Consider the following 23,746-nt stretch of genomic DNA (forward strand, 5'->3'; position numbering starts at 1 on the left):
ATGATAGATATTCAACCCGAGTTTCTTGAATAAATGTTCAATTTTGTTTCAACATTGAATCACTGTGGGAAACAGGATGAAAAATGGATCTACGTTTCTGTCAGCTTCTGGCATATCTTTATTTGAATAATTCTTTTGGAAAGTGAAAGGATCTGTGCTGGAGGAAGTCATGTCTGAGGAAGTGAAAGTAATGAGCCCTGCCTGTCTCATTCTGGCTAAGGAGGTGGAATATCAACACCTCTTTGGTCTGACATGAAGTGTCCACCACATGTTTGCTTTTTATCATGCAAATATTCAAAGCCTGAGACAGCAACCTTCAACTCATCTTATGGTGAAAAGATGTTTCACTGTAACTGAATTTTGTTTTTACAGTGAATAACTAGAAGAAAAATTAACTGAGTCATATGTATCTCTCATTTTCCATGCCAATATTTTCTGTGCTTAATAATGAGCAGTGTAGTTCTACAAAACATGGCTTAGATGAAGTCTTTGAAAAAAAGAACCAAGATAATCCACAAGCTAGATAACATCCCCTTGAGGAACTGGGTGACATTTTTTTTCTTGGAACCTTTGTGCACCAGGTCCTGGATTATATGAGGGGTGGACAAACTAGGGTCTAAGGGACAAATCCAGTCTTCTGTTAGTTTTGGATATTTTCTCAGATCAATTGAATTTTTAAAAAGTTTTTCCATACGGGGGGGAACAAACAGAAATTTGAGACCAACTGGCATTTTAGGCTGTGGTAGCTTCTGAATTAGTTTGAATATTGAAATTCATAGTTTTTCTCATTTGCAAAAATCAGAATGTCAATATGATTTTTTGTAGGTTGGCATGAGGAGAAGTGACAAGAAATGTGAAATGAATAACACATTCCTGGCACTTGCTAGCTACAATTATATGCTGTCAGTATTAAATAGATTGTGATCTACTGGACTGAGAAATTTAAAGCACCATCTACATTCTTAGTTTCTGAAGTACAAATATAAGCAATAATGTTAAATAGGTAATTGTTTGCCAATCAAAAGAAATAGTTATTCTGCTTGCCTTTCCCCAAATGAGAATTTAATTAACTATTACCAATATCTCAACATGTTTCTTGATATTGACTTGAGTATGAAAGGATCTTGAGATGTCAGTCAACTACGATACCCCTGAAAAGTTCACAGATCTGATTAAAGTTTGAATTTTCTTCCAGATGTAGAGCAACAAATGCACTATGGAATCCTGGGTGGGTTTGTTCAGTGGCGCTGACACTGGCTGAGAATGTTTGCAGATTAATCAAGGGCCTGTTCATTTGCAAGGAAAGATCTCACAGTATAAGATAGCTCCTCTTTAAAAATAAAACGCAGTGCTCCTTATAATACTGCAATGTTCTGCTCCATGACTGTTTCAGTGCTTTATGACTGACAAAGAGAGTCATTAGAAGTCTGTTTGATGGACATAACTAAGTGAATTGGAAAAAATAAAAAAGCCTTTCCAGCTCATTCAGAAATAATTGATGTGACTGAGACAGCTGTATGTAAGTTCCAGATAAGAAGACGATTTATGAAGAAACTACTGAAGCTAAAAAAGAAGGTGCAGATTTAAAGTTCTCAATAAAGTTGTCTGTAAGACACAGAGCGGTGTTCAATAAGGAAAGAGATTTAACCTGAGGTTCCTTTCAATAGATGGCATCCTTAGGGTCCTATCCTCTTGCAAATAAAATCCCCATAAAAGTAGAGTCACCAGGCTATAAAAAATGAACTCCAAGAGAAAAGTATCTGTACTCTCAGAACTTTGGTGTATTTTGTCTTTTACTGTAAGTGACATACGTGATGTGACATTCCTAAAGCTTAGGTCTCCCCTTTTCCCATTTCTAAAAGTGACCACTGCCCTGTCAAGGAAAACAATCCCTTCTTATTCTTCAGATTATAACTTAGATTTTTAAGTGTTTGTGATTATGGTACATGATCATTTTATCATGTGATGAATACTTTTTAATAAATATGACAGTTAAAATGAATAAAAAGGATTTATTATTCATATATTTGTGAATATTCATCTGGTCTCTGCTGCAGTTTTTGGAAATCATACATGAACTTTCTAATGAAGACTTTTAAAATAAGTAACACCTGGAACTGTTAGACATATTTAGCAGTGATTTTATTCTGCAAACAGCAACAATTACATAATAATGTTAATATTAATGTTAAATTCAAGATTAACTTACCCAGATATTCAGATTATAAAGAGCCCATGTTATTGAGAAAGGAAGAGTATTTACCTGCTTCTCCAAACTTAAAAAGAAAAGTAATGAATCTGCAAGGTAAAATAAAAATGAGGCAGCTATTCTTGTAGTATAATTTGATTTGAGCCTTCTAGATATTTAAAAGAATAAACTTTTTAGACAATTATTTCAGTACCGTAGTGAATTTGAAATGTGTGAATTTAACTTCCCTTGAGCCCTTAGGGACATTGCCCAGATCTTGGTTTAAGTACTTTACGGTATCAATTTTGGAGATGCAATTTTGCAAAACGGTGTAATGAATCAAATGTTAAACTAATTTCCCCTTGCAGTAATGCTATAGAACACAAGCCTTCTTTCTGTAACCTACATGCAGTCCAACTGCTCTCCTCTTTCTCTCCATTCAGAGGTCAGCAGTATTCCGGCTTTGGCATCTGTTCACAGTTTCCTGAAACAAAACTATCAAATGCAAATAGATTTACTGAATCAATTACATTGTACATGCCACAGCACTCAACTTAATATATCTTATTTCTGTGTTTGTACTTTTAAGTCTCTGAGATTAATTTTATATGTAAGTGATCATTGCAGTCATACACCCCTCTCCTTTAGATCAACATTTCCAGGGAAGCTGGGGGAGAAGGAAGAGGCTGCCATCCCAAGGTCCCCCAATAGCAGAAGACCAGACATGGCAGGGAGAGGATCTCTCCCTAAACGTGGTTGCTCATCTCCATGTGGCCTATAGATTTCCAGGAAATAACATGAATAAGATTATAATCATTAAGAATGGAAAATGCTAGTTCCAAATCTATCAAGTTTGAAGCAGTGTCAGCACTAATGAATTTCCATCATCGGGGAATGGAATAGAGGATGAAGGTACATTCAGTGCTCCAGAGATCACATAATATCTGGAGTTGATCTTTGAATAGGTTTGTAACAACCGCAAGAATATCTGAATAGTCTATATTAGCATCAATCTTCAGATAAAAATCTCTGGTGTGTCCTAATGGAAACCAAAAGGAGGTTGATAAGTTCCATTCTAAAATAATTGAATATAGGAATATTCCTGTCCAGTGGATCATTAGACTCAAATAATTTTAGAAAGACTTGAGTGTTACTGTATGTATATATTTGCCCATATGGAATGCCGGCACTGCAGGTGGTGGCTTTACCCGCAGTGCCACAGCGCCGGCCCCAAGGCTCGTTTTATACACTGTCTCATTAATTCTCAGAGAATTTGTTAGTAATTAACAAATATTATTATCTCCATTTTAAAGACCCTAAGCCTAAAGCACAAGAACCTAAAATCAGCTAACTTGTCTGGGGTCACATAGAAAGTCTATAGGATTTCTTGGGTCAAAATCCTATTTTTTATATTGTTTTTTCACTTTAAATATACACATGAATAACACACACACACACATGAAATAATTCTTTAACCTATTTTAATATTTAATTTGTTTTTGTGATGATTTTTTTTTCACCCTGAATTTCATTTCTCTCTTAATTCAAGCTAGTTTACCCGTATTCTTTGATTTCTGTCATTCCCCTCTCACCCTCTATTGTTGTACACCCCTTTTTCACAAACATCTTCAAATACTCATCTTAAAGCAAACCTACTTCAGTGCCACTAATAGAAAACAAAAGACAGCAACAATTAAATAAAACCCTTCACACAAATCTTTTCCTTTTAGCTACTACCCTAGTTCTCTTTTCCATTATATTTTGGACATTACTTTTATTCCCCATTTTCTTCTATTTTTCTACATACTTACAAATCTGTCTTTGTGTCTTATAGTTCAGGGATTTTGTGGTGATGTCTCTCTCAGGGATGAGTGGAGGCACACCTGGTAGCCAGCATTCTTCTGGATGTTTTGGATTTCTTCGATTCTATAGCAGTTGTCATTCTTTTTTGAAATGGCCTGCTTTCTTGGTTTCTGAGTTCAATGGTGATCTAATTTTTCCATCCACCCAATTTTTTTATCATTTGCTGTTTGCCACAAATATGAGATCTGTCATGGGCTCCTAAATCCATATTATCTATCAAAATTCTTTTAGACACCTCAGCCCACAGCCTTCATTGCAATGCCAGACTTGCTACATTCCTAATTAGGTTTCACAGCATTTTTCGTATCTCCATTTTTGGGAAATCTGCTCACATGTTATTTTGTCTTTTTATATTCCTATAAGGCTTTCTATTTGTGTAAAAATCATTTTTGGAACATTCTTGAAATCCAGGAACATAAAGGATACAAAATAAATGCAGGTGTAGTGAATTGATGAGTGAGTCCCATCAGCCACACAGGCTTGCTTCATAATGGGCTTGCTGTTCATTCTCACTGTCGCTACCTCCTCTTAGCCTTATCTCTGCTAGGTAAGCGTGTCTGTATAGCTCACCCTTCCTAGCATAATCATCCAGCTTCCTTCAGCATGTCTTCTTCCTCCTCCTTTGTAAGGAATTATAACACCTTGTCCCTTTAATTAGGTCATTCACTCATCTAAATAAATAATTTCTTTCCACTCCCTCTTGTTTATAATGCTCACTCATATCCCACCCACAATACTTATATTAATTTTTTAATGCCTCCTTCTTGCACTACTTTTTCAAGTCTCTAGTATTCATGTCTTCATAGTTTGAAAGACCTGGAAGACTGTCACTCTACCTTAAACTCTTTTGTATTTTCATTCTTGGAAATTTGTTTTTTAAGACAAAAGAAAATCATTTATTGTACCTGTACATAAAAATATAAACTTCAGACACTTCAATTCATAGAATATCTTTATGACCTTTCCTTACCTTTGAGGCTCACAATGGAGTCATGAGTGTATGGATTCTGTCTGCAGACTGTGACTGTTCTACTTCCTGGAGCAGTTTGCTTTATTTGATGCCTTCACATATGTTCTTCCTGACTGTGAGGTTTTTCATTCCTTTCATGCCTTCTTCATTACCTGGGATGTTTTTAAGAAATTACTGATAACTGAGTCCCACCATGAAAGCCGATTCATTGAGTTTTAGTTGGGGCCAGGTATTGCCATTTCATTTTTTGCCAAGTTCTCTGTGATTTTTAAGAGACATTTAAGTTTAAGAACCATCAGTTACACTACTCTACTTCAAAGTATTAGTAATTAGTAAAGCAAAAGTCACATATGTAATACAATGTATTCCATGCCATGCAGCTTTATATTTCTGCTTTAGTTGAACATTGTGGAATGTATAAATAAATTCTGTGTCAGTAGATCTAATGTGATATTGAAGGATGGTGGGTAATATTTGTCCTCTATCTCTCCCTCTCCAGTAACTCTCTCTCTGTGTGTGTGTGTGTGTATATATATATATACACACACACACATAACATATTCATCCATGAATTATCTGTCAGAATAGGGTGCCCTACTAATTTGGCTCATGTTGCCAATGTAAACATTTTGTCAAAAGAATTGTGTTATTCAAAATGAGCAAATAGAATTTAAAAGATAATGTCATAATGCTGATGCTGTACTGTAGAGTTCTAATGGAAAATTTAAGATATGGCTAGGGCTGGTGATCGGCCTAGTGATTAAGATGGCAGTGGAATGATAGTGTACCAGTGTGTGCAAGTTCAAACTATGACTTAGTGCAATTCCAGCAGCCTGCTAACATGCAACCTAGGAGGCAGAGGTATTGGTTCTATTAATTGAGTACCTACCTAGTATGACATGGGAGACCTGAGTTGAGTTACTGGCTATAGGACTCTGCAGATATTTGGAGAATGAATCAACAGATAGGAGTTTTCTTTCTCTCTCTCTGGCTCCTGCCAACCCCCATCTTAAAAAAATATTGTTTTAAATGTGGACAAAAGTGATGGTGATACTAGTATATGTTAAGTGATAGTTTTCATTTTGGATTATTGTTGTGAATTATGTTTTCATTCCTTCAGATACTATTTCAAATGAAAACTTTTTATTCAAAAAAAGCATTAATGAATCTATCTTCAATATGTAAAAAGATCTTAATGTGTAACTAGATCTTAATATTTCTAAATTCTAATATTCTTTTTCTTTAAAGTAGCCACAGTTGGGGTGGATATTTAACCCAGTAGGTAAGCCGCTGCTTGGGATGCCTGCATCCCATGTAGGAGTGCCTGAATTCAAGTCCTGGTTCCAGTTTTCCTTCCAGTTTCCTGCTAATAACCACATTTGGAAGCAAAAAGGTGATGGCTTCAGCATTTGAGTCATTGCCATCCATGTGAAAGAATCAGAGTCAGTTCCAGGCTACTGATGTCAGCCTGGTTCTGCTCCTGCTGTTGTGGTCATTTGAGGAATAAAAGAATAACTGGGGGATCTCTTCTCTTCTCTTCTCTTCTCTTCTCTTCTCTTCTCTTCTCTTCTCTTTTCTTTTCTTCTCTTTCGCTACCTTTCACATAAATAGAATTTTTTTTAAAAAAAAAAGCACAGCTGAATCAAGTAGAAAAGCTAGAAATGCATAGATTCTTATCAGTATATATTATAGAATAATAATTTTGACATTTTACCTTATAAATGTAACCTATCTCCTGTCTTCTGCTATTTCATCATTCTTTAGGTGAATCAAACATTTAAGCAGACTCTAACCTTTACCCAATTTTTTTTTTTTTAATTTGATAGATCGACAAACAGAGAACAAGCTTACGTTCACCAGTATATACCCCAAATGCCTGCAACAGCAAGGGCTGTGCTAAGGCCAGAGCCAAGAACTAGGAAAACAATCCAGGTCTCATCCCATATGAGTGACGGGAACCCAATTGCTTGATCTGTCAATAGAGTCTCTCAGGGTTTGCATTGGCAGGAAGCTGCAGTTAGGAGCCAAAGTTGGGAATCAAACCCAGGCACTCTTACATGAGACATGAGCATATTAACTACTAGGGTAAATTCCATTTCTGTTTTATACTTTTCCCCAAAAATGAAGCAACATTTCTCAGAATTTCTTACTTTTCTTTTCTCAAGTTATTAATAATAAATTGTAGAGTTTTGTATTCACCTGGAGCTTTCTTCTTAGGTTGATTCTAAATTATTTGAAAGTCATTAACAAGAGATCTTCTTTTATGTGTATATACTATATATATATATATATATACACACACACACACACACACATATATATTTAACCCATTGCTAGGTCTTGAAGTAATAGTATGTCTGTATGACTTTAGGAGTTCCACATTTTGCTATTATAATTTTATTCGTTACTAGTCTTTGCTGAGTGCCTTCTGTATGCAGAAAAATGTAGTCTTGTTTCTGAGGTGAGGTCAATGACATCAATCATAGCAGTTAGTTGGGAGTAATAAATGGGGAACATATTAAAAGACAATATGAACACACAAGGTAAAGCATGGTATAAAAGGTGATTTCTATATCAACTTACAAATAAGGTGTAATATCACAATAATATTACCACAGAGAAATAAGAGAATAATCAATGAAATAAGGATAATGATTCTAGTAACTTTATTGCCAGTAAGTTGTGACTTACGACCTGTCTGCTATTTATATTAGTAGCACCTCATAATTGCTTTTGAATATTACAGTCTGGATTCAGTGAAATATTACAAAAAAGATAATGTGACTTAAGTGTTTCTCCATTTACATTTAGAGTCAGCCTTTCTAAGAGTTTCATTTTGAATTAGAATGAAAAAGATGTAAAGATTGTAGGTACACTCCAATAAGTGCATGAATGATGGGTTCTGTCTTTCATAACAATATAAAGGGATGATCTGTAGGAGAATGTGTTTGTCTTTACAAAAGTCAATGAGTAAATTAGGGAGAAATGCCACATTCTTCTTAGGTTTCTTATTAATAACTTACCATATTTCCTAGTCCCAGTTGTGATTAGACATTTGTACCATAAACATTCTGGTTGTAAATTTGAAAAAAGAAAAGCTTCTTTACCTTCCCACTTTTATTCAACATTATTTTATGGTTTGTAGTAGAAAAAAAGTGTGAGTTATAAATTTTAAAAAATACATACTTATGCCACTTTCACATTCATTTATGAGCTGAATATATGTGATTATTGCCAAGAATAGTCTCACACAGACAAGACAGACCATTTTTATGTTGTTTTTCCAAATCATTATTTTTATGTAGCCCTGTCAATACATAGCATTAGCTCATTTCATTTAGTGGTTGAGATAATATGCAGACTCTAGACATAGTAAATCATCAGTCCATGTGTTGTCAGTAGCATAGCCAATAGTGAGCTCCCACCGGGAACTTTTGCCTTATTTTGTATTCAAATTAAAGACAGTTTGTGATTTCACTTTTTGAACCAATTACAGATATAGTAAACACATAAAATTAAACTTTTTAGTTTATTTTGCATTCACCACTTAAGAAAAATTTTGTCTGTTATTTCAACATGACCCTTAAATTTCAAAGTCAGTAGGTAGTATTTTCTGTAGGAATAAAGAAATACATTGCAATTTCCTAGCATGGCATCAAAATTCTTATTTGTCAGGTGTACTTATAACTGTTTGTCAAATGCCAGCACACTAGATTTTAGGGGTTTGCAAGATATGAACAAAGTATTTAAAAATGGTGTTTTCTTACAATGGATTAGTTAAATATCTATTGCATTCCCAAATCACTGGTGCTTGTTTTATGGAGTCTACGTATGCAAAACCTATTTGAAGACTACAGAACAGAAAATGTTTTATTATGCGGAACTAACGTCAGATTTATATGTGTGTTTTAGTGAAATTGCTATTTTCTTATCTGTGTTTCGGAAAAGGACTTTTTGGTTTTCCTTTAATATAATTGACTCTCTAGGCATTGTCTCAGATAATACCTAGGTAATTAACCAAATAGATTTCAACACCTGTAGCCATGTTGTATTGAATAGTTGTCCATAGACCTTAATGTATGTAATGTATGTATTTTTTGAAATGAGATCGTTGCCAATCTTGTATCTTAGTGACATTCAGAATCTTTTCTTTTGCAGCCATTTCGTAGAGTGACGTTTTCTGTTGTGAGTCAGCCTCAGGACCCACATCAGGGGTCACTGCAGAGTTGCTATGACAGCGGGCTGGAGGAGTCAGAAACACCAAGCAGTAAGAGTTCATCAGGGCCAAGACTGGGTGCCCTTCCACTCCCAGAGGACAACTATGAAAGGACCACGCCGGATGGCAGTGTTGGTGAGGCAGAGCATATGGAAAATGGTAGGGGCAAACACAACATCCACACACATCATCACGCTAGTGAGCCGTAATCAATAAACTCGTGAAGGTCAGTCTAAAACCAAAATAAAATAGCGGACACCAAAACTATTTTATTTTAAATAATAGAGATGTGCTAAAATTCAGAAATGCTAAATAAAGGAACATAACTGTATAGATAAATGTCATCAAAACTGCACCATCATTTTAAAATGCCTGTCATAAATAAATGGATATAGAAATACATCAGAGTAGTGCCTGCTATGAAAAACTCTAAATTAGTACACAATTCCTCAACCAAAGCCAACGAGAAAGGTCGGGTCTAATGGTTTACTTCTGTTCATTTTTGTCATGCAACTATTTCTTCAACTAGAACTCTCCAGTTTAAGTGAAAGGAAGTGGCAAGAAACACACCTTGCTTCATGTTTTATTTTCCCAGATATTTGGAAAGGCATTTTTCAAGCCTCTCTTTCCAAGGGAGAACGGAAATGGAGTCAAAGCAGAACAGTTTTATCTTGTTCTCCCTAGTATAAAGTACATGCTATTTATCAGAAGTCCCTTCTCACTTAAGTATAAAGTTTTCTCATTTTTGTTCAAGAGAGAGGAAGGAAAACATATCATAATATTCCATATTCTATCCCATTGTGAGAGGATTCTCTAATACCACAATTGCATTTATATACATTTTCCTTTCAGTTGTAAAGTTAGATTGAAAATTATGCTGTAAACATCTTCACATATTCCCAAAGATGATTGGTGATTTACTTTCTGGATTTCAAGTCATAATTATATGCCTGAGGAGTAGATTTGTGTCAAATAATGGAATGATAAAGTTCTACCTAACTTCATTATTATTTCAAATATTAAAAGAATATTTACATAGGGAAAGAAGGAAGAATCACACACATACATTTTATCTCTAATGAAAACTCGAAATGGATTTGTGTCTTTCACCCAAGTGAAATAAGACATTTTAACTTTTTGTTATATGCCAATTTCTTTATTAATGACATGCATATAGAGCACATTAATGCAGAGAAATACTGAATTTTTTTCTGGAAATTTGACTATGAATATTGAAATCCAACATTAGAGAGCCATGTGTCATAAATGACCCAAGTGAAAGCATTGCTAAATTAAATCATGCTAAATATTTATCTGCATTGTTATTAAGTGAGAGGATGTGACATCAAAGTCTGATGACTGATGTCTCTCCTGACTAGCAGAGTGCAAATGACATTTTGTCTTATGGCTATAAAGGCATGCTTATCTGTGTGTATGGTAGTTTGTGCTTATGGGGATGGGAGTTTGATGTGGCTTTAAGGATTTAACGATCTGAGTAACTTTCTAAAATGAGTATAAAGTTTTGGTGTGGATTGCAATGCTGATGATAATATATGTAAGGCAAGTATGTTTAAACTACTTAACAAAAAATAAAATTTAGTTTAAAAGTACTGTAACTACATATATATGTATATATTTCAAATGCTAGTAAGACTCAGGATTTAATTAAGAGATATTACTATATCTTTTGATGATAACATATCATTTTACTTTGTTTTAAAACGTGCTTGTTTTTATTATAAACAACAGTATGCACAATTAAGTATTTTTTGGATGTCACATATATAAGTAGAAAGGACTTTGTCCCACTGGCATAATAATTGCATTTTAATGTTATTTTCTATTTTGTGAATTTATGGGGATTCAGTAACTTTAAAATATGAAAGGAATGCTAAATCATCAAATCATAAACATATTTGACAAACATAGGAAACATACAGGTTATGAAAACTTAATAGGTGAGCTTAGCGAGATAACAGAGTTTTCACTGAGACACATATCCAAAAGAAGGCTTTTAGTTTTTTCTTTTTTTTAATAACCATGTTTTAAGTCCTCTCAACGCAAGCATCATTATAATATAGCTGATTTTCCCTGGTTTTATACATGACTGACACTTGAAATTTAGTTTCTGTAATCGTTTGTCATAAGGCTGTGATTCATGTTAGACCTGATCTATAGGTGGTGACAGAAAGCAAATGTGAAACACTTTGGGTAATCCAAATGCAGAAGTTGACACTGGAGTAAAGTTTTGCTGGGTTCAAGTGTTCAGATTACTCATCTAATTGCAATGTATGGTTGTATTGCCTGAATTTTGCTCATTTCATTTTCAGGATTAATGGGTCATTCTGACATAAATAGAATTGAAGTTGAAACATGTCAAGTATTCATTTTTCACATTTAATTTGCATCTTGGTAATCTGCAGTGTTTTGCTTGGTTAGGTTATAATCAGGATTTATACTGGATTTTCATTTGGTCTTCCTATGAAAGTACCATTTTGGATATTCTTCTAGTTCCTATTAATATAACCCCCAACATTTTCCTTCAATTTAGCCTATGTGATACAATGCAGTTAAAAAGAACTGTTTGGCATTAACTTTTGTTGAAAAGGTTAGAAGATAGTTTCCAGTGTGATAGCATATAACATTCCAACATCATGATACAAACTAGGGATTAATCAAGATAGCTAATGATAGAAATAAGCTGTCAGAGATGCTGTGGCAATGAAGTAACTGAAACAAAATAATTAAATAAGTAGTGAAATTTATTTACCTTTTCTGAAGGCTTTTATCTGCCTTTGTAGTTTACCATAAAACAAAGTTTCATTAAGACAGCCTAAAGGCACAATTCTCTTTTCTACTAGCTTTACCCTATATTTTGATCCACATTACTCCCAAATAAAGAATGAGGTTTTATTTTCTTATTAGCTGAGAAAAAGAATCTACCATAAGAATAAATATAATGTAGAATGAAATCCACCAATTTGAACTTCTAAATTTGTGATAATTATATCCTTTAGGTCTCTACAAAGTAATAATTGAAATTATATCATTTAGAAAATATTTTAAGAAAACTGTATGAATTATGCATATACTCATGACAAAGACCACTAAGGTAGTTTTTTGCCTTTAATTATCAGCATGATTATTACATACTAATCTGTTGAGGGCTATCATTGAGTGATTTGTTATTCATTAGTGGAATAGCAATATTTTAAAGTATGGAGTCCATGGTTGTAAGTTGATAATATTAAAATATTTGATAACAAAAATACTAAAATTGAAATATATTGCAATGAATTTATGATTCAAGTGAAAGCCAAACATCACGCTTTAAAACACCATCATGCTAACGGCAAATATTGACTACATGAATGCATTCCCTTGTCTTGATTATACAGTAGGCTTCAGTCTTTCTCCTGAAGTGGTGTTTAACACCTTCTTTAGAACTGAGCTAAATATTTATCTTGGTCCCTGCTTTCATGCCATGATCTACTTATGCTTTCCAAAGCCCCTTCTGAATTATCTTTGCAAAGGTGGCTTGTCTTTGCTATATATGGCTTGATCATATCCTAGTGTTTAATAAGCTAAGCTACAGAAAACACTCAACTTGGCATCTGTCCGAACTTTGCCATCAGCATTGGGTAGGTCAAACATTTTTTTCTCTTTCTGCTTCTGATTCTCTGTAAAGCAAATGAATAAATTAACTCTGATATCTTACCCAGCAATCTGATTTTCCCTTTGCATTCAATTTTCCTTGTATCTTTTACTCTACAAAATAGAAAGACCATTGTGTCTCTTAGTGAGATGGTGATTAAATTTGATGATGTGTGTTAACGTGGGCAGGACAGAAGTAATTCTAGGGCCTTATCTCAAATCACATAACATTTGTGCATTCCAATAGTAGGGCATGCATTTACTACATAAATCAAGGCAGTGGACCAAGTCAAGTGGTGTGAATGTTGGTTAGGTGTATAAAAATGTTTGCACCACAGCAGATTAGTGTAAGACAGTGCAGGAGCCTCCCATAATTCCCAGTACACAAGAGCCATTTGTAGATCTGATCTAAGCCCCTGCTCCAATGTCCTGCTCACAGTAGAATAAACACATTTACTCTCTTTGCATGCTAATGTAAACTGTGATCAGATTAAGAATGAAAAAACAGGAAACAGCAATATGTACATTTTGGGAGGCAAACTTAATGAGAACATGCCATAATAAGAATATAAAATGGAAAAACAACAGATAATACATGCCAGGTTTTAAACAGTTAAATGAGTTTAGAAATTTGGCCACTCTAAATTCCAGATTAATTTTATGTCTTTTGATTTTCTCAAATCTTTAAAAATTACTATTGGCTTTTATATACTAGTACTTTTAAATTTGACACTCCCAAATTTCTTTTTTCATACTTTTAAGGTAGGCCCTTAAAAGTCTTTTGTTTATTGTCTCTACCTCATCTTGCCACTCTACATATTTTAAATAGTTTTAGAGTGCCTGTCCTTGATAATTAAAAAACATGGTGCTGTACATTATGAGATCATTTTGTGTCTACCATGAATTTTTTATATTGCCTTTTAAATACAAATGACAATATATTTAAAATATAACTGGGGAAGCTGGCATTGTGTGGCAGTGAGTTAAGCTGTGTCTTATGATGACTGCATTCTATATATCTTATATCGGAACGCCAGTTCGAGTTCCTGTTAGTCTGCTTGCAATCCAGCTTCCTGCTAATGTGTTTGGAAGGCAACAGATGATGGCCCAAGTACTTGGGACGCAGCCACCCATGTGGGAGAGCTGAATGGAGCTCCTGGTTCTGGGCTTCAGCTTAGCTCATTCCTGGCTGTCGCAGCCATTTGGGGAATGAAGCAGTAGATGAAAGATCTTTCTCTCTCTTCATCTCTCCCCCTCTGACATGCTAACTTTTGAATAAATAGATAAATAAATAAATAAATCTTTAAAGAAGTACGTACACACACACACATATATATATATATATATATATATATCTCATTGAGAATGAAACAGCACTTTATGTGACCAAAGATTATGAGAATAAAGATTAAACTCTGCATAGATTAAAAGACTCTTTCTCTCTCTCTCTTTTTCTCCTGTCTACACAATTCCTAAGCAGGCATTTGTAAGGTACTGTCATCTACCTCATAATGGCTTGTGCTATTTTCATTTAGACTGGCTTATGTGGTAAGGCTGCCTTTTCCATATTTCCCTAAGATTCCCATATACTTGCCGAATGGCATAGCATAGCAAACGTTGTACATATATGTTTTCTGTAGGAAGAGACTAACATACTTTGCTAAGAATTCATTTTCATAAAGAAATGGAAAGGCTACTTACCTGGTTTGATTGGTTTATGCTCAGTGCATATGTACATTGCACTTTATCCCATAGAAATGTCCATGTGTTGTATGTTAACCAAAAATGTAAAAAGTAAAATAATCTAAGAAAACACAAGTTCATAGAAAATGCATATAGGAAAAAACAATGCATGGATTTCAAAATGCTTTGTTCCAACATAAACTTCTCTTCTAATTCCATTTTTCAAGAAAAGAGAGAGAGAGAAAAGAATTCACTTTCAAGGTTCTACATCTCTCCCTGTCACTCTAGCTGCTATTGTCTGATTGAAGCTGTTTTTTTCTAATTTTCCAGCCATCTGTGACACAGCTGTGAACCTTCCCCACAACCTAAGAAATTTGTAGGCCACCATTTTGCTAGGACCCCATTCACTCCTATTGATTTTTAGGGATTAGAAAGCAAAAGTGATTATAGAGGCTGTCTTTAAGCAGATCTCAGCCAGTCAAAACCTATGGTAGAGCTAGTTTCTTGTAAAATGAGCAGTACAATCCCAACAAATCTAATGAAGATGCTATCCCAGAGGAGAACTGGCGGTGTTGTAGTGGAATCTGGTGTGACGGAAGGTGCAAGCTTTGAAATTTAAGGACATCGGTCTGAATCCTGGTTTCTCCTCTTAATAAGAGTGTAATTTTCTTAGCCCCACTTTCTTAAACTACAAATCACAGGGCTGTGGAAGAAACTAAATGACATGATAGTCATAATTTATAAATGAATAATAAGAACTTTACTAATCTCACTATATTGATTGATTAAAATTTTACTGGTATTTTAAAATAATAATAATAAATAACTGAATATTATTACCTTTATGTACCTTTGATATAACACAATGATTTAAATCATGCAGGATTCATAAAATGTTTAGGCTTACCAAGGTAGTATTTTAAAATAACTAGTGAGAATGATATTCTCACCTTGAATAATTCCAGTCAGATTCTCTCGTGGGACTCCAGGGCAGTAATGCTTAGGGACAGCAAGGATATAAAATGAGAGGAAGGATCTAACATGAAGCCAATCCTCTGTACTCTTCATCATCTAAGATTGGGCGGCGACGTTATCATCTTTCTACATTCCCTTTTCTCCTGCTTCAGGATTTTACAATTTATATTAAGTGTTCCAGTTGAATGCATTGCTCTTCAGGTGTCAATTTCCCTTGAAACTGCTGCAAAATATTCATATTGGCAGGGAAAATGAGCTGGAAAAAAGCTCCAATTAGTATGCTTCCCAGACTCTCAGTCCTTGCTTTTCTAATCTTAGTATTAATAATTAATACTGATAAAACATGGGGACATATTACCCTTTTTATTCTAATTTGGTCTGTTAAATCTAGATCACCCTGCTAAACCCTTAGACATTTAAGAAGGGAATGAGCTCTCATCAAATCTCAAAGTGACTTTGGAGGTCAGTTAGTGGGTTTGTTTCCACCAGATTCTCAACGCTTTTGCTTGTGTGAATAATAATGCAGTGGATTGTTTAGCCCCTATTCATTTTCAGTGTTATTCCAATCACTCGGGTATTTTTGTTGCTAATAGAATATGTGTGCTTTTATTATTCCTCTGATTTTCTCCCGAATTTACATCCAAAAAAGTGATGTTACTGAAATACAACAACCTGTTAAACATCTTCTGTGTAGTAAAGAAACTCTGGAACTTAGTGAAAGTGTAGTTAGCGCTCTTAACCTCTTCAATTGGCTTATTTGTGGAGAAACTGTTTCATCTCAATATTCCTCTTCTTGGGTAAAGCACTCTCCATTGTTACTTCTATCACAGGTTTCTTTCTTTCTTTTCTTTTCTTTTTTTTTTTTTTTTTTTTTTTTTTTTTTTTTTTTTTGTAAGTGATGTCTCTTATTTCCTGGGAGAAATTGTATGGTGACAATGCTGTGGTTATTCATTTTGATTCAACAAACATGTATTGAAAATAAAATATTTCCAAGGCTTTCGGGGAAAGTTTAAGTAAGTGAAAAAGAATCTCTGCCTTTAAAATGGAAGTCCTTATGTTGAGGAGATCCAACCTTGAATGCAGTAAATTAGGTATAATGTAAAAAGAAGGAAGCTTGTAAGAGAAGTTCAGAGTGGTATGAAGCACAAAGAAGACAAAAGAAAATTGCACAGATGAAACCACTGTAAATGCATTTATTGAAAGTCTTATATTTTATAAATAAAATCCTAGGCTGAAAGAAGACCTTGAAATGTTACTTGCTTTATATCCACCCATCTTTGACACAGTTAATAATGATTGAAATGCCTGGAAGCTTCATGCTAAACCAAATAAATTCAGATTATTTAAGTTTCACTTTTATCATCATTTTTTTTTACTTTTTATGTTTCCATTTTATTGGCGGATTATGATGTTAAATGTAATTAGTTTGAAAACTCTGTAACTCAACATTCATGTAACTGGCAGCAGAAGCTATATCCAGATCTAAACTATAAAACAGATTAATTATGTCTCTTTTCTCTCCCTGCTTCTAAACATGGACAATTAAAAAAAAGTGTCCCTTAAATAAGGACTTTATAATTTAATAAGAGCCTATGAATAATTTGAAGTCACTCATTTCTTTTCAGAAGATCATTGTAATTTTCAAATTAAATAAATGATTAAATTACATTAGAGTGGATTAGATTGAATTTACTTTTTGAAAAAACAATCTATTCTTTTTGCAAATTATTTTTGGATTTATTATTTCAAGAGTCAAGTTAGATTTGTGATATTTGTGTTTGTAATATGTTTCTTGTCCATAAGAAATATAGACAATAGATTGCTTTATTTTTAAATCTTGTTTCTGATAACTTTTACTTGATTTGTGCAGGTAGTTTTTTTGGTTTTAACTCTCATTATCTTGTATGTCTTCTCGTTACTATCCAGACAATATTATTGAAGCTTCATTACAATAATTAGAGAATTCTTGAAACACATGCAAATGTAAATGCTTTCTCTCAAACAGACTTTTAACTGCTGACATCGGATAATCTCAAAGGAATCTAATATTTTATACTGTGTGTTTAGATGAAATCTGTGACAATTAATATAAAATGTTTGGGAATAAATAGGTAATGGAATGGCACACAGCTATTTAAAATCTCTCTTAATCATTTCTATTTAAATATATTTTCTATGATTTTTTTATCTTCTGAAATGCTCACCATCTACATCAATGAGGTCATCAGCAGACCCATATATGATCTGAGAGTGGTGTGCTTCTCTGAGGCCACATTCCTCTGAACTATACAGAGCTCTGCGCTAAATTGGGCATTGTTTCTATTACATGTGAGCCCACATTTCACCCATCCAGAACTTGTAGCAAAAGGTCATGGAAACTATAGCTGAAATTCTATAGAATGAACAAGGAATGTGGAGTATTAGGAGACGTCATTGAGTTAAATTGTGAGTATTTAGTGTAGGCAAATATTCACCAAGGATAAAAAGTTGGATGAGATATGCTATTTGTTTTCTAAGCAATCATATATGGTGATGGAGAATATTATGGACACAATGAGATATTTAAAAGTAAAGGTGTAGGGCACACTTTCTGGACAGATTAAGTGCTACAAGAAAGATAGGAGAGTATGATGTGCTGATACTAAAAGTTGTAACCAAGCCCCAAGGAAAACACCCATGAAGATATGGCAATAGTGGCAGTATTTGACAAACTTGGAAAACTAGAAAGAACAGCATATTTCCATGGGAATGATTCTGATTCAGATATTTTGGATTTAAGGTATCATTGAAAAAATTCAGGCAGTATCTAGCAGGCTAGTGGAAAAACAGATCTGAAACTTAAGTGCATAGATAAGTAGAAAAAATTATATCTTTAGGCATCATTAAGAGTCTTTTTTTAACTTTTATTTAATGAATATAAATTTCCAAAGTACAGCTTATGGATTACAATGGCTTCCCCCCACCCCCATAACTTCCCTCCCACCCGCAGCCCTCCCCTTTCCCTAGTCTTTTGATAATGAAGTCTTGGGAATAGATAAAAACATCATTATGCATATAACACTAAATAGAAGATGATGCCTAAAACAGAATCTTAAAAGAACTGAAATATAAAAGAATAATGGATACATTTCAATGGAGGTGACTGATAAGGTTACAAAAAACAAACAAAAATGTGGTAGGCAGAAGAGGGAATTTAGAATAGGGAAATAGACACATGAGACCATGCAGACCTGGATCAATGAAGGGAGCTTGGAGAGTCAGTGGGAGGTGCTTGTATCCTGTAGGTTACTAAAAGACAGAACCAGTGCTTTGCTCATCACTGCATGATACATCTGGAATAATCTCTATACACAGATATCCAAAAGAAAAATTGTTGAATTTATTTATATAAGTAAATAGAGGTCCATGTTGCTGACACAGATTCAATAGAAGTAAGACAATTAAGGACACTGGAGGCCAGGAAATAGCCATAAAAACATACTTGAAAATTGCTTTCTCAGGTCACCAGATCCATTGTGATGTAATTTTCAAAAGCAGGGTTATAGTTTTATACTCTGATATCAATCTTAATGAATTTATAATCATCTTTTATCTCCCACTTTTCAGGATTTTTCTTTAAAAAGTTTGAAGAGTCATAGAGTCTGAAATTTCCCTATAACAGCTTTGCTATTTTTCCTAGAATAATATAATAATTACAAATGGTTTTGCCCTGATAGATGACTTTTATATTTTCCTTTATACTAAGAAATCAGTTGTCTACTTCACTTTCTTAAAATTGAAGGAATATCTGACAAGTTTCGTTTATGATCCAATAATTGATAATATTATCCTGGTCATCATCAAAATTTTTACTTTGTGTTCTTGACATTGTTAGTTATATTATATAAATAGATATACTTCAAAACAAAATATAATACAAATGCAATTTTAATGAGAAATAAATTCAAATTGTATACTAGAAATAATGTCTAATTCCAATTTCATTTATATGTGTAAAACATCACAGAAATACAATGTATTGATGTTTACCACAGCTAGCACACTATCCCAGGGCAGAAAGGCCTCCAAACATATTGTGCACAAAGACTTATTAATAATCATTTTCTACAAGGATGTCCCTTTTGATGTTATTTGTACTTAAAGATTTTGTCTTGTAGCCCAGGATCACATAACCAATTATTGCATAATAATTTCTAAGTAAAAAGTAAACCCCCATACAATTACCCATATGATTATTGGCTCAGCAAAAATCTTGAGAAATGTGCATTTCTTGACCTGGAATATCAATCATTATTGTCCTGAAGCACTGAAAAGAGTGGTGGATGGAAATGCATTATGCATCATTAAACTACCTGCCTGTTTGGAAAGTGGCCTGTGGGTGGTACTTTGGAATCTTTTTCCAGATCCATTATACATAATTTTATAATGCCCTCGGATTATTCAGAGCCAAGGATGGTGACCAGTTCTCAACACTATTATAAGATTCGAATGTCAAAGTGGGATACTGTTGAATTACATTTAGAGCCAAAGAATATCTCATTCAAGAGAGAAAAAAAAAAATCACTGCCTTATTTCAAAGCAATGCTATTTCTTTAAGGAACTACAAGGAAAATAAGTGTACCTCTTAAACATTTATTTACTTATTTATTTATTTATGTTTATCTACTTGAAAGGCAGAGAGAGCAATACCTTCCATGCAATAGTTCACTCCCCAAATGTCTGCAACAGCCAAGGCTGTGCTAGGCTGAAGCCAGGAGCCTGGAACTCTACAGAACTCCCATGTCCGCGTAGAGGCCCAAGCACTCAACCATCATCTACTGCCTCCACGGGTCATTAATAGGAAGCCGGATTCAACCTGTGAGTTGAATTAGCAATGCCATATGAGATGCAAGTGTCCCAGGCTGTGGCTTAACCAGCTGTCCCACAGCACAAGTTTCTCAATGTACTTCTCAACATTTTGCAATCAAGATTAAGTAACTCTTTCTTAAAATAAATCATATTTTATTAATCGCCTTCTTAAATAAATCATATTTATTCAGTTTCTTCTAAAAGTAAATCATATTTATTTTCTGATTCCATAGATGGAATCAGAAGGAGAATTACTTTATACAGACTCAACAAGGCCTGATGACATGTGCAGGAAAAAAGAAAAAAATCTGCCCTTGACTGAGATCATCTGAGAGTCCGACAGCTTTCACTCCGTAGAATCCTTGCCTCTTTCAGTACTTGTACTGGCCACAATCTGTGTCTCTAATGTGTTGTTATTGTTATTTGTTCTCTTCTTTGTATGGCCATTTCCTGAGGATTTTGCATATTCTTTCTTAAAATATATAAATGACTTTCTCCATGTTAGCAAGAGATGTGCTTGCATAATCAGACTTCATTTTGGTTCTTGCTTCTAGTCCATTCTGTATGGTGTCTTCGCATTATCTAAACATTCAACAATTATCCATCAATTTTGTTGCTTACTTGGCAGATACTACTGTTACTTCTGTGTGGGTGAAACCTGACACTCAACACTGTGTGAATAAGAAACATGCCCCCAGATTGATGTAAAATTTTGAAAATCGTTATTTCAATAGTTCTAATTCTCATGTGATTCTCACCTAAAACAAGCTCCATCTGCAATTATATGATTAATTGAGGAAATTGAGAGCCCAATCCTTATTCTTTCCTTTCATTTTGGTGGAAGCAGCATTAACTGTACATCGTCACTGAACAGCTGACTGGAAGCAACATGTTCACACAGGACCATATTTTATCAGTTTTTCCCTTTAAGCTCCCTGCCCTTTATTCAGTGTAATCAATTGTATTCAGCCTTCACTACTTCTTTGAGAATGCAATTTTGAGAGGCTCTTCTAGTTTCCTGGACAACATTGGTTCCTCTCTTTCTCTCAGAATAATGAAGATCTAAAATCTAATTCTTGCCTATTTCAGCCCCAGACTGTTTTTATACTCTTTTGTGAAATCAAGCCTACATGCTTTTCTTTTGCCGCCCATGTCTGTGTATTATCTGTGTCCCCAAGATCAAGTAGCTATTAAATTAGTTCTATCAATTGTCCATGGATTGAAAGATACCCATGTGTGTTTTTCTTAAGTAAGCACGTTTTATTTCAGAGCACAAAATATAGGACTTCTGACTTGATTATTTAGCTTCTGGGTTTTTTTTTTTTTAAGTTTTTCAAAATAGCAGAGAAAATACATTACTTTTCTTTACCCTAATGAAAAATTCTGAGTTCCTTTGGCAGCAATTTCATTTTTAGAGTAGAATCAGAAGCATATCTCACCAATTGACTCAATGGTTTTTTAGTTTTTTTCTTGATTTTCTCCATTCTAATACCCTTATTCCACTGCTCCTTGCCAACTCACCATCCAATGCACATTTTCTCCCTCATATCTTATCTATGACCTTTTGGGAATTTAATAATTCATCTTCTCTACCAAATGTCATTATATTAAATCATTTCAGATTATCAAGTTTCTCTTTTCCTTCAGAATGCCATCTAGAAGAATATTTTCCATAAATTTTCAGCCTTAAAAAAGTCCTCCTTGGACTGTGTGTTCGGCACAGTGGTTAAGATGCTGCATGGGTCAACTGCATCTTGTATTGAAGTGCAAGGATTCAAGTCCACGCTCCACTCCCAATTCCCTTCCTGATACTGTGCCCCTGTGAAACAGCAGGTGATGGATCAAGCAGTTGGATCCCTGCCACAGACATGGGAAGCCAAGACTGAGTTCCTGGCTTCTTCCTTAGGCTGGTCCAAATATGGATAGTGCCAGCATTTGAGAAGTGAACCAGTTTCTAGATCTCCCTCTATCTCTTTCTCCCTGTCTCTCTGTCATTCAAATAAATAAATAAAAAGTCCTTTTTCAACTCTAACTTAATTCAACTCTGTTCAAATACATATCATGTATGTTGCAAAGAATTAGTCAGAGATATCTTGGGTTCTAGTTCAAACTCTATCCCATTTTCTGGAATATCTCCCTCATATAGATAATAAATTATAATAATTACTGATTTATCTACCTCAAAGTGTTATAGGCAGTTATATATAAGCATATTTTGTGACTTTAGCATTACAAATTGCCTGATCATTGCTTCACTACATTCTGCTATTTATAGATGCAATACTTCCAAATTTTTTGTGATTTTACATTTAACTTGATGTTTTTTTCCACATGAAATTAGACTTAAAACATTCATAATATTTATTAAATTTGTGATTATTTTCTTACCTGAAGAAATGTTCACTGGCCTCATTTATGTTGAAAAATAAAGATGAACTTTTCTTGGCCCTTTAGAAATCCCCTTTTAATTTCCAATTCTGAAGTACGTGGATCTCTAGCTTCTAAGACCAAGTTCCAATATTTATAACAAATATAATTCTGTGAAAACCATGGAGAAAGAAAATCCATTAATAATGTCACATTCATTTTCTGCCAGCTAAATGACTTCGGTCTTTGAGAGGACCGCATATATTTTCCTGGATTTGTTGTTCAGGAATTTGGTAAATAACAGAAACCAGGAACTCACAGAGATGCTCATCAAATAATTATTAAAGATCATTCAGTGCCCAGTTGCAGAGTATTTTCTAAAAGGCTCAGATTACAGACAACTCTCAAATATTCAGAGCAATCAGCAAAGCCTTGTAAAGATTCTCACCAACAACAGTGTGGATAGAATCTACCAATTAAGCACCCATTCATAACACTTATTCATATCTCCAGTTAAACTGTTAATTTAGCCAAATACATTCATAAATGTAGAAATCAACTTTTATGGGGAATTTGAGATAATTTTCAGAGCACAGTGCAAAACACCCAATTATAACACAATTCAAGCAGAAAGGGGCTGACGTGATCTAAAGGGAGTAAATCACCACCAAATGTCTCTCATGTCAGAAGCAAAGGAATTAGAATTGTATTCACTCCTTCTCGTATGTACACACACAGAAAATCACCAGCAAAGAGCAACATAAAATTAATCATCGATCCATCAAATATGTTTACTAGAATGATGAAGCAGTGTCCTTGTTCAACATCTAAAAATGAGATAAGAAGCATACAGAAAATTAAATTAATATTCATTTAATATATAAGTATTTACTTGGATATTCTGCAGAATTCATTTGCTTTATACAGTTCCTCCAAGAAAGGCAATACTACTTGCATTTTATAGATAATGAAACTGAAAGAT

The 23,746-nt window shown here is 34.1% G+C and overlaps 1 protein-coding gene across 8 annotated transcripts in view; it reads left to right on the plus strand.

The window, feature by feature from the left end:
• The window catches only part of PCDH7 (protocadherin 7), a 439,164-nt gene that overhangs the window by 199,719 nt on the left and 215,699 nt on the right, over window positions 1–23,746 (plus strand). For 3 of the 8 annotated variants that reach the window (XM_070069611.2, XM_070069604.2, XM_070069616.2), the window contains exon 2: window positions 9,180–9,396. The exons of 1 other annotated variant lie outside the window; for it this stretch is intronic. In XM_070069611.2, the coding sequence (XP_069925712.2) occupies window positions 9,180–9,396 (217 nt within the window). The remainder of the gene's footprint in view (window positions 1–9,179; window positions 9,397–23,746) is intronic. 4 more of the 8 variants (XM_070069613.2, XM_070069605.2, XM_070069606.2 and 1 more) reach the window with 2 other exon arrangements.

This window comes from Oryctolagus cuniculus, chromosome 2 (genome assembly GCF_051225735.1).
Source record: "Oryctolagus cuniculus isolate XC-2025 breed Fujian yellow rabbit chromosome 2, ASM5122573v1, whole genome shotgun sequence".
Classification (NCBI taxonomy): Eukaryota; Metazoa; Chordata; class Mammalia; order Lagomorpha; family Leporidae; genus Oryctolagus; species Oryctolagus cuniculus.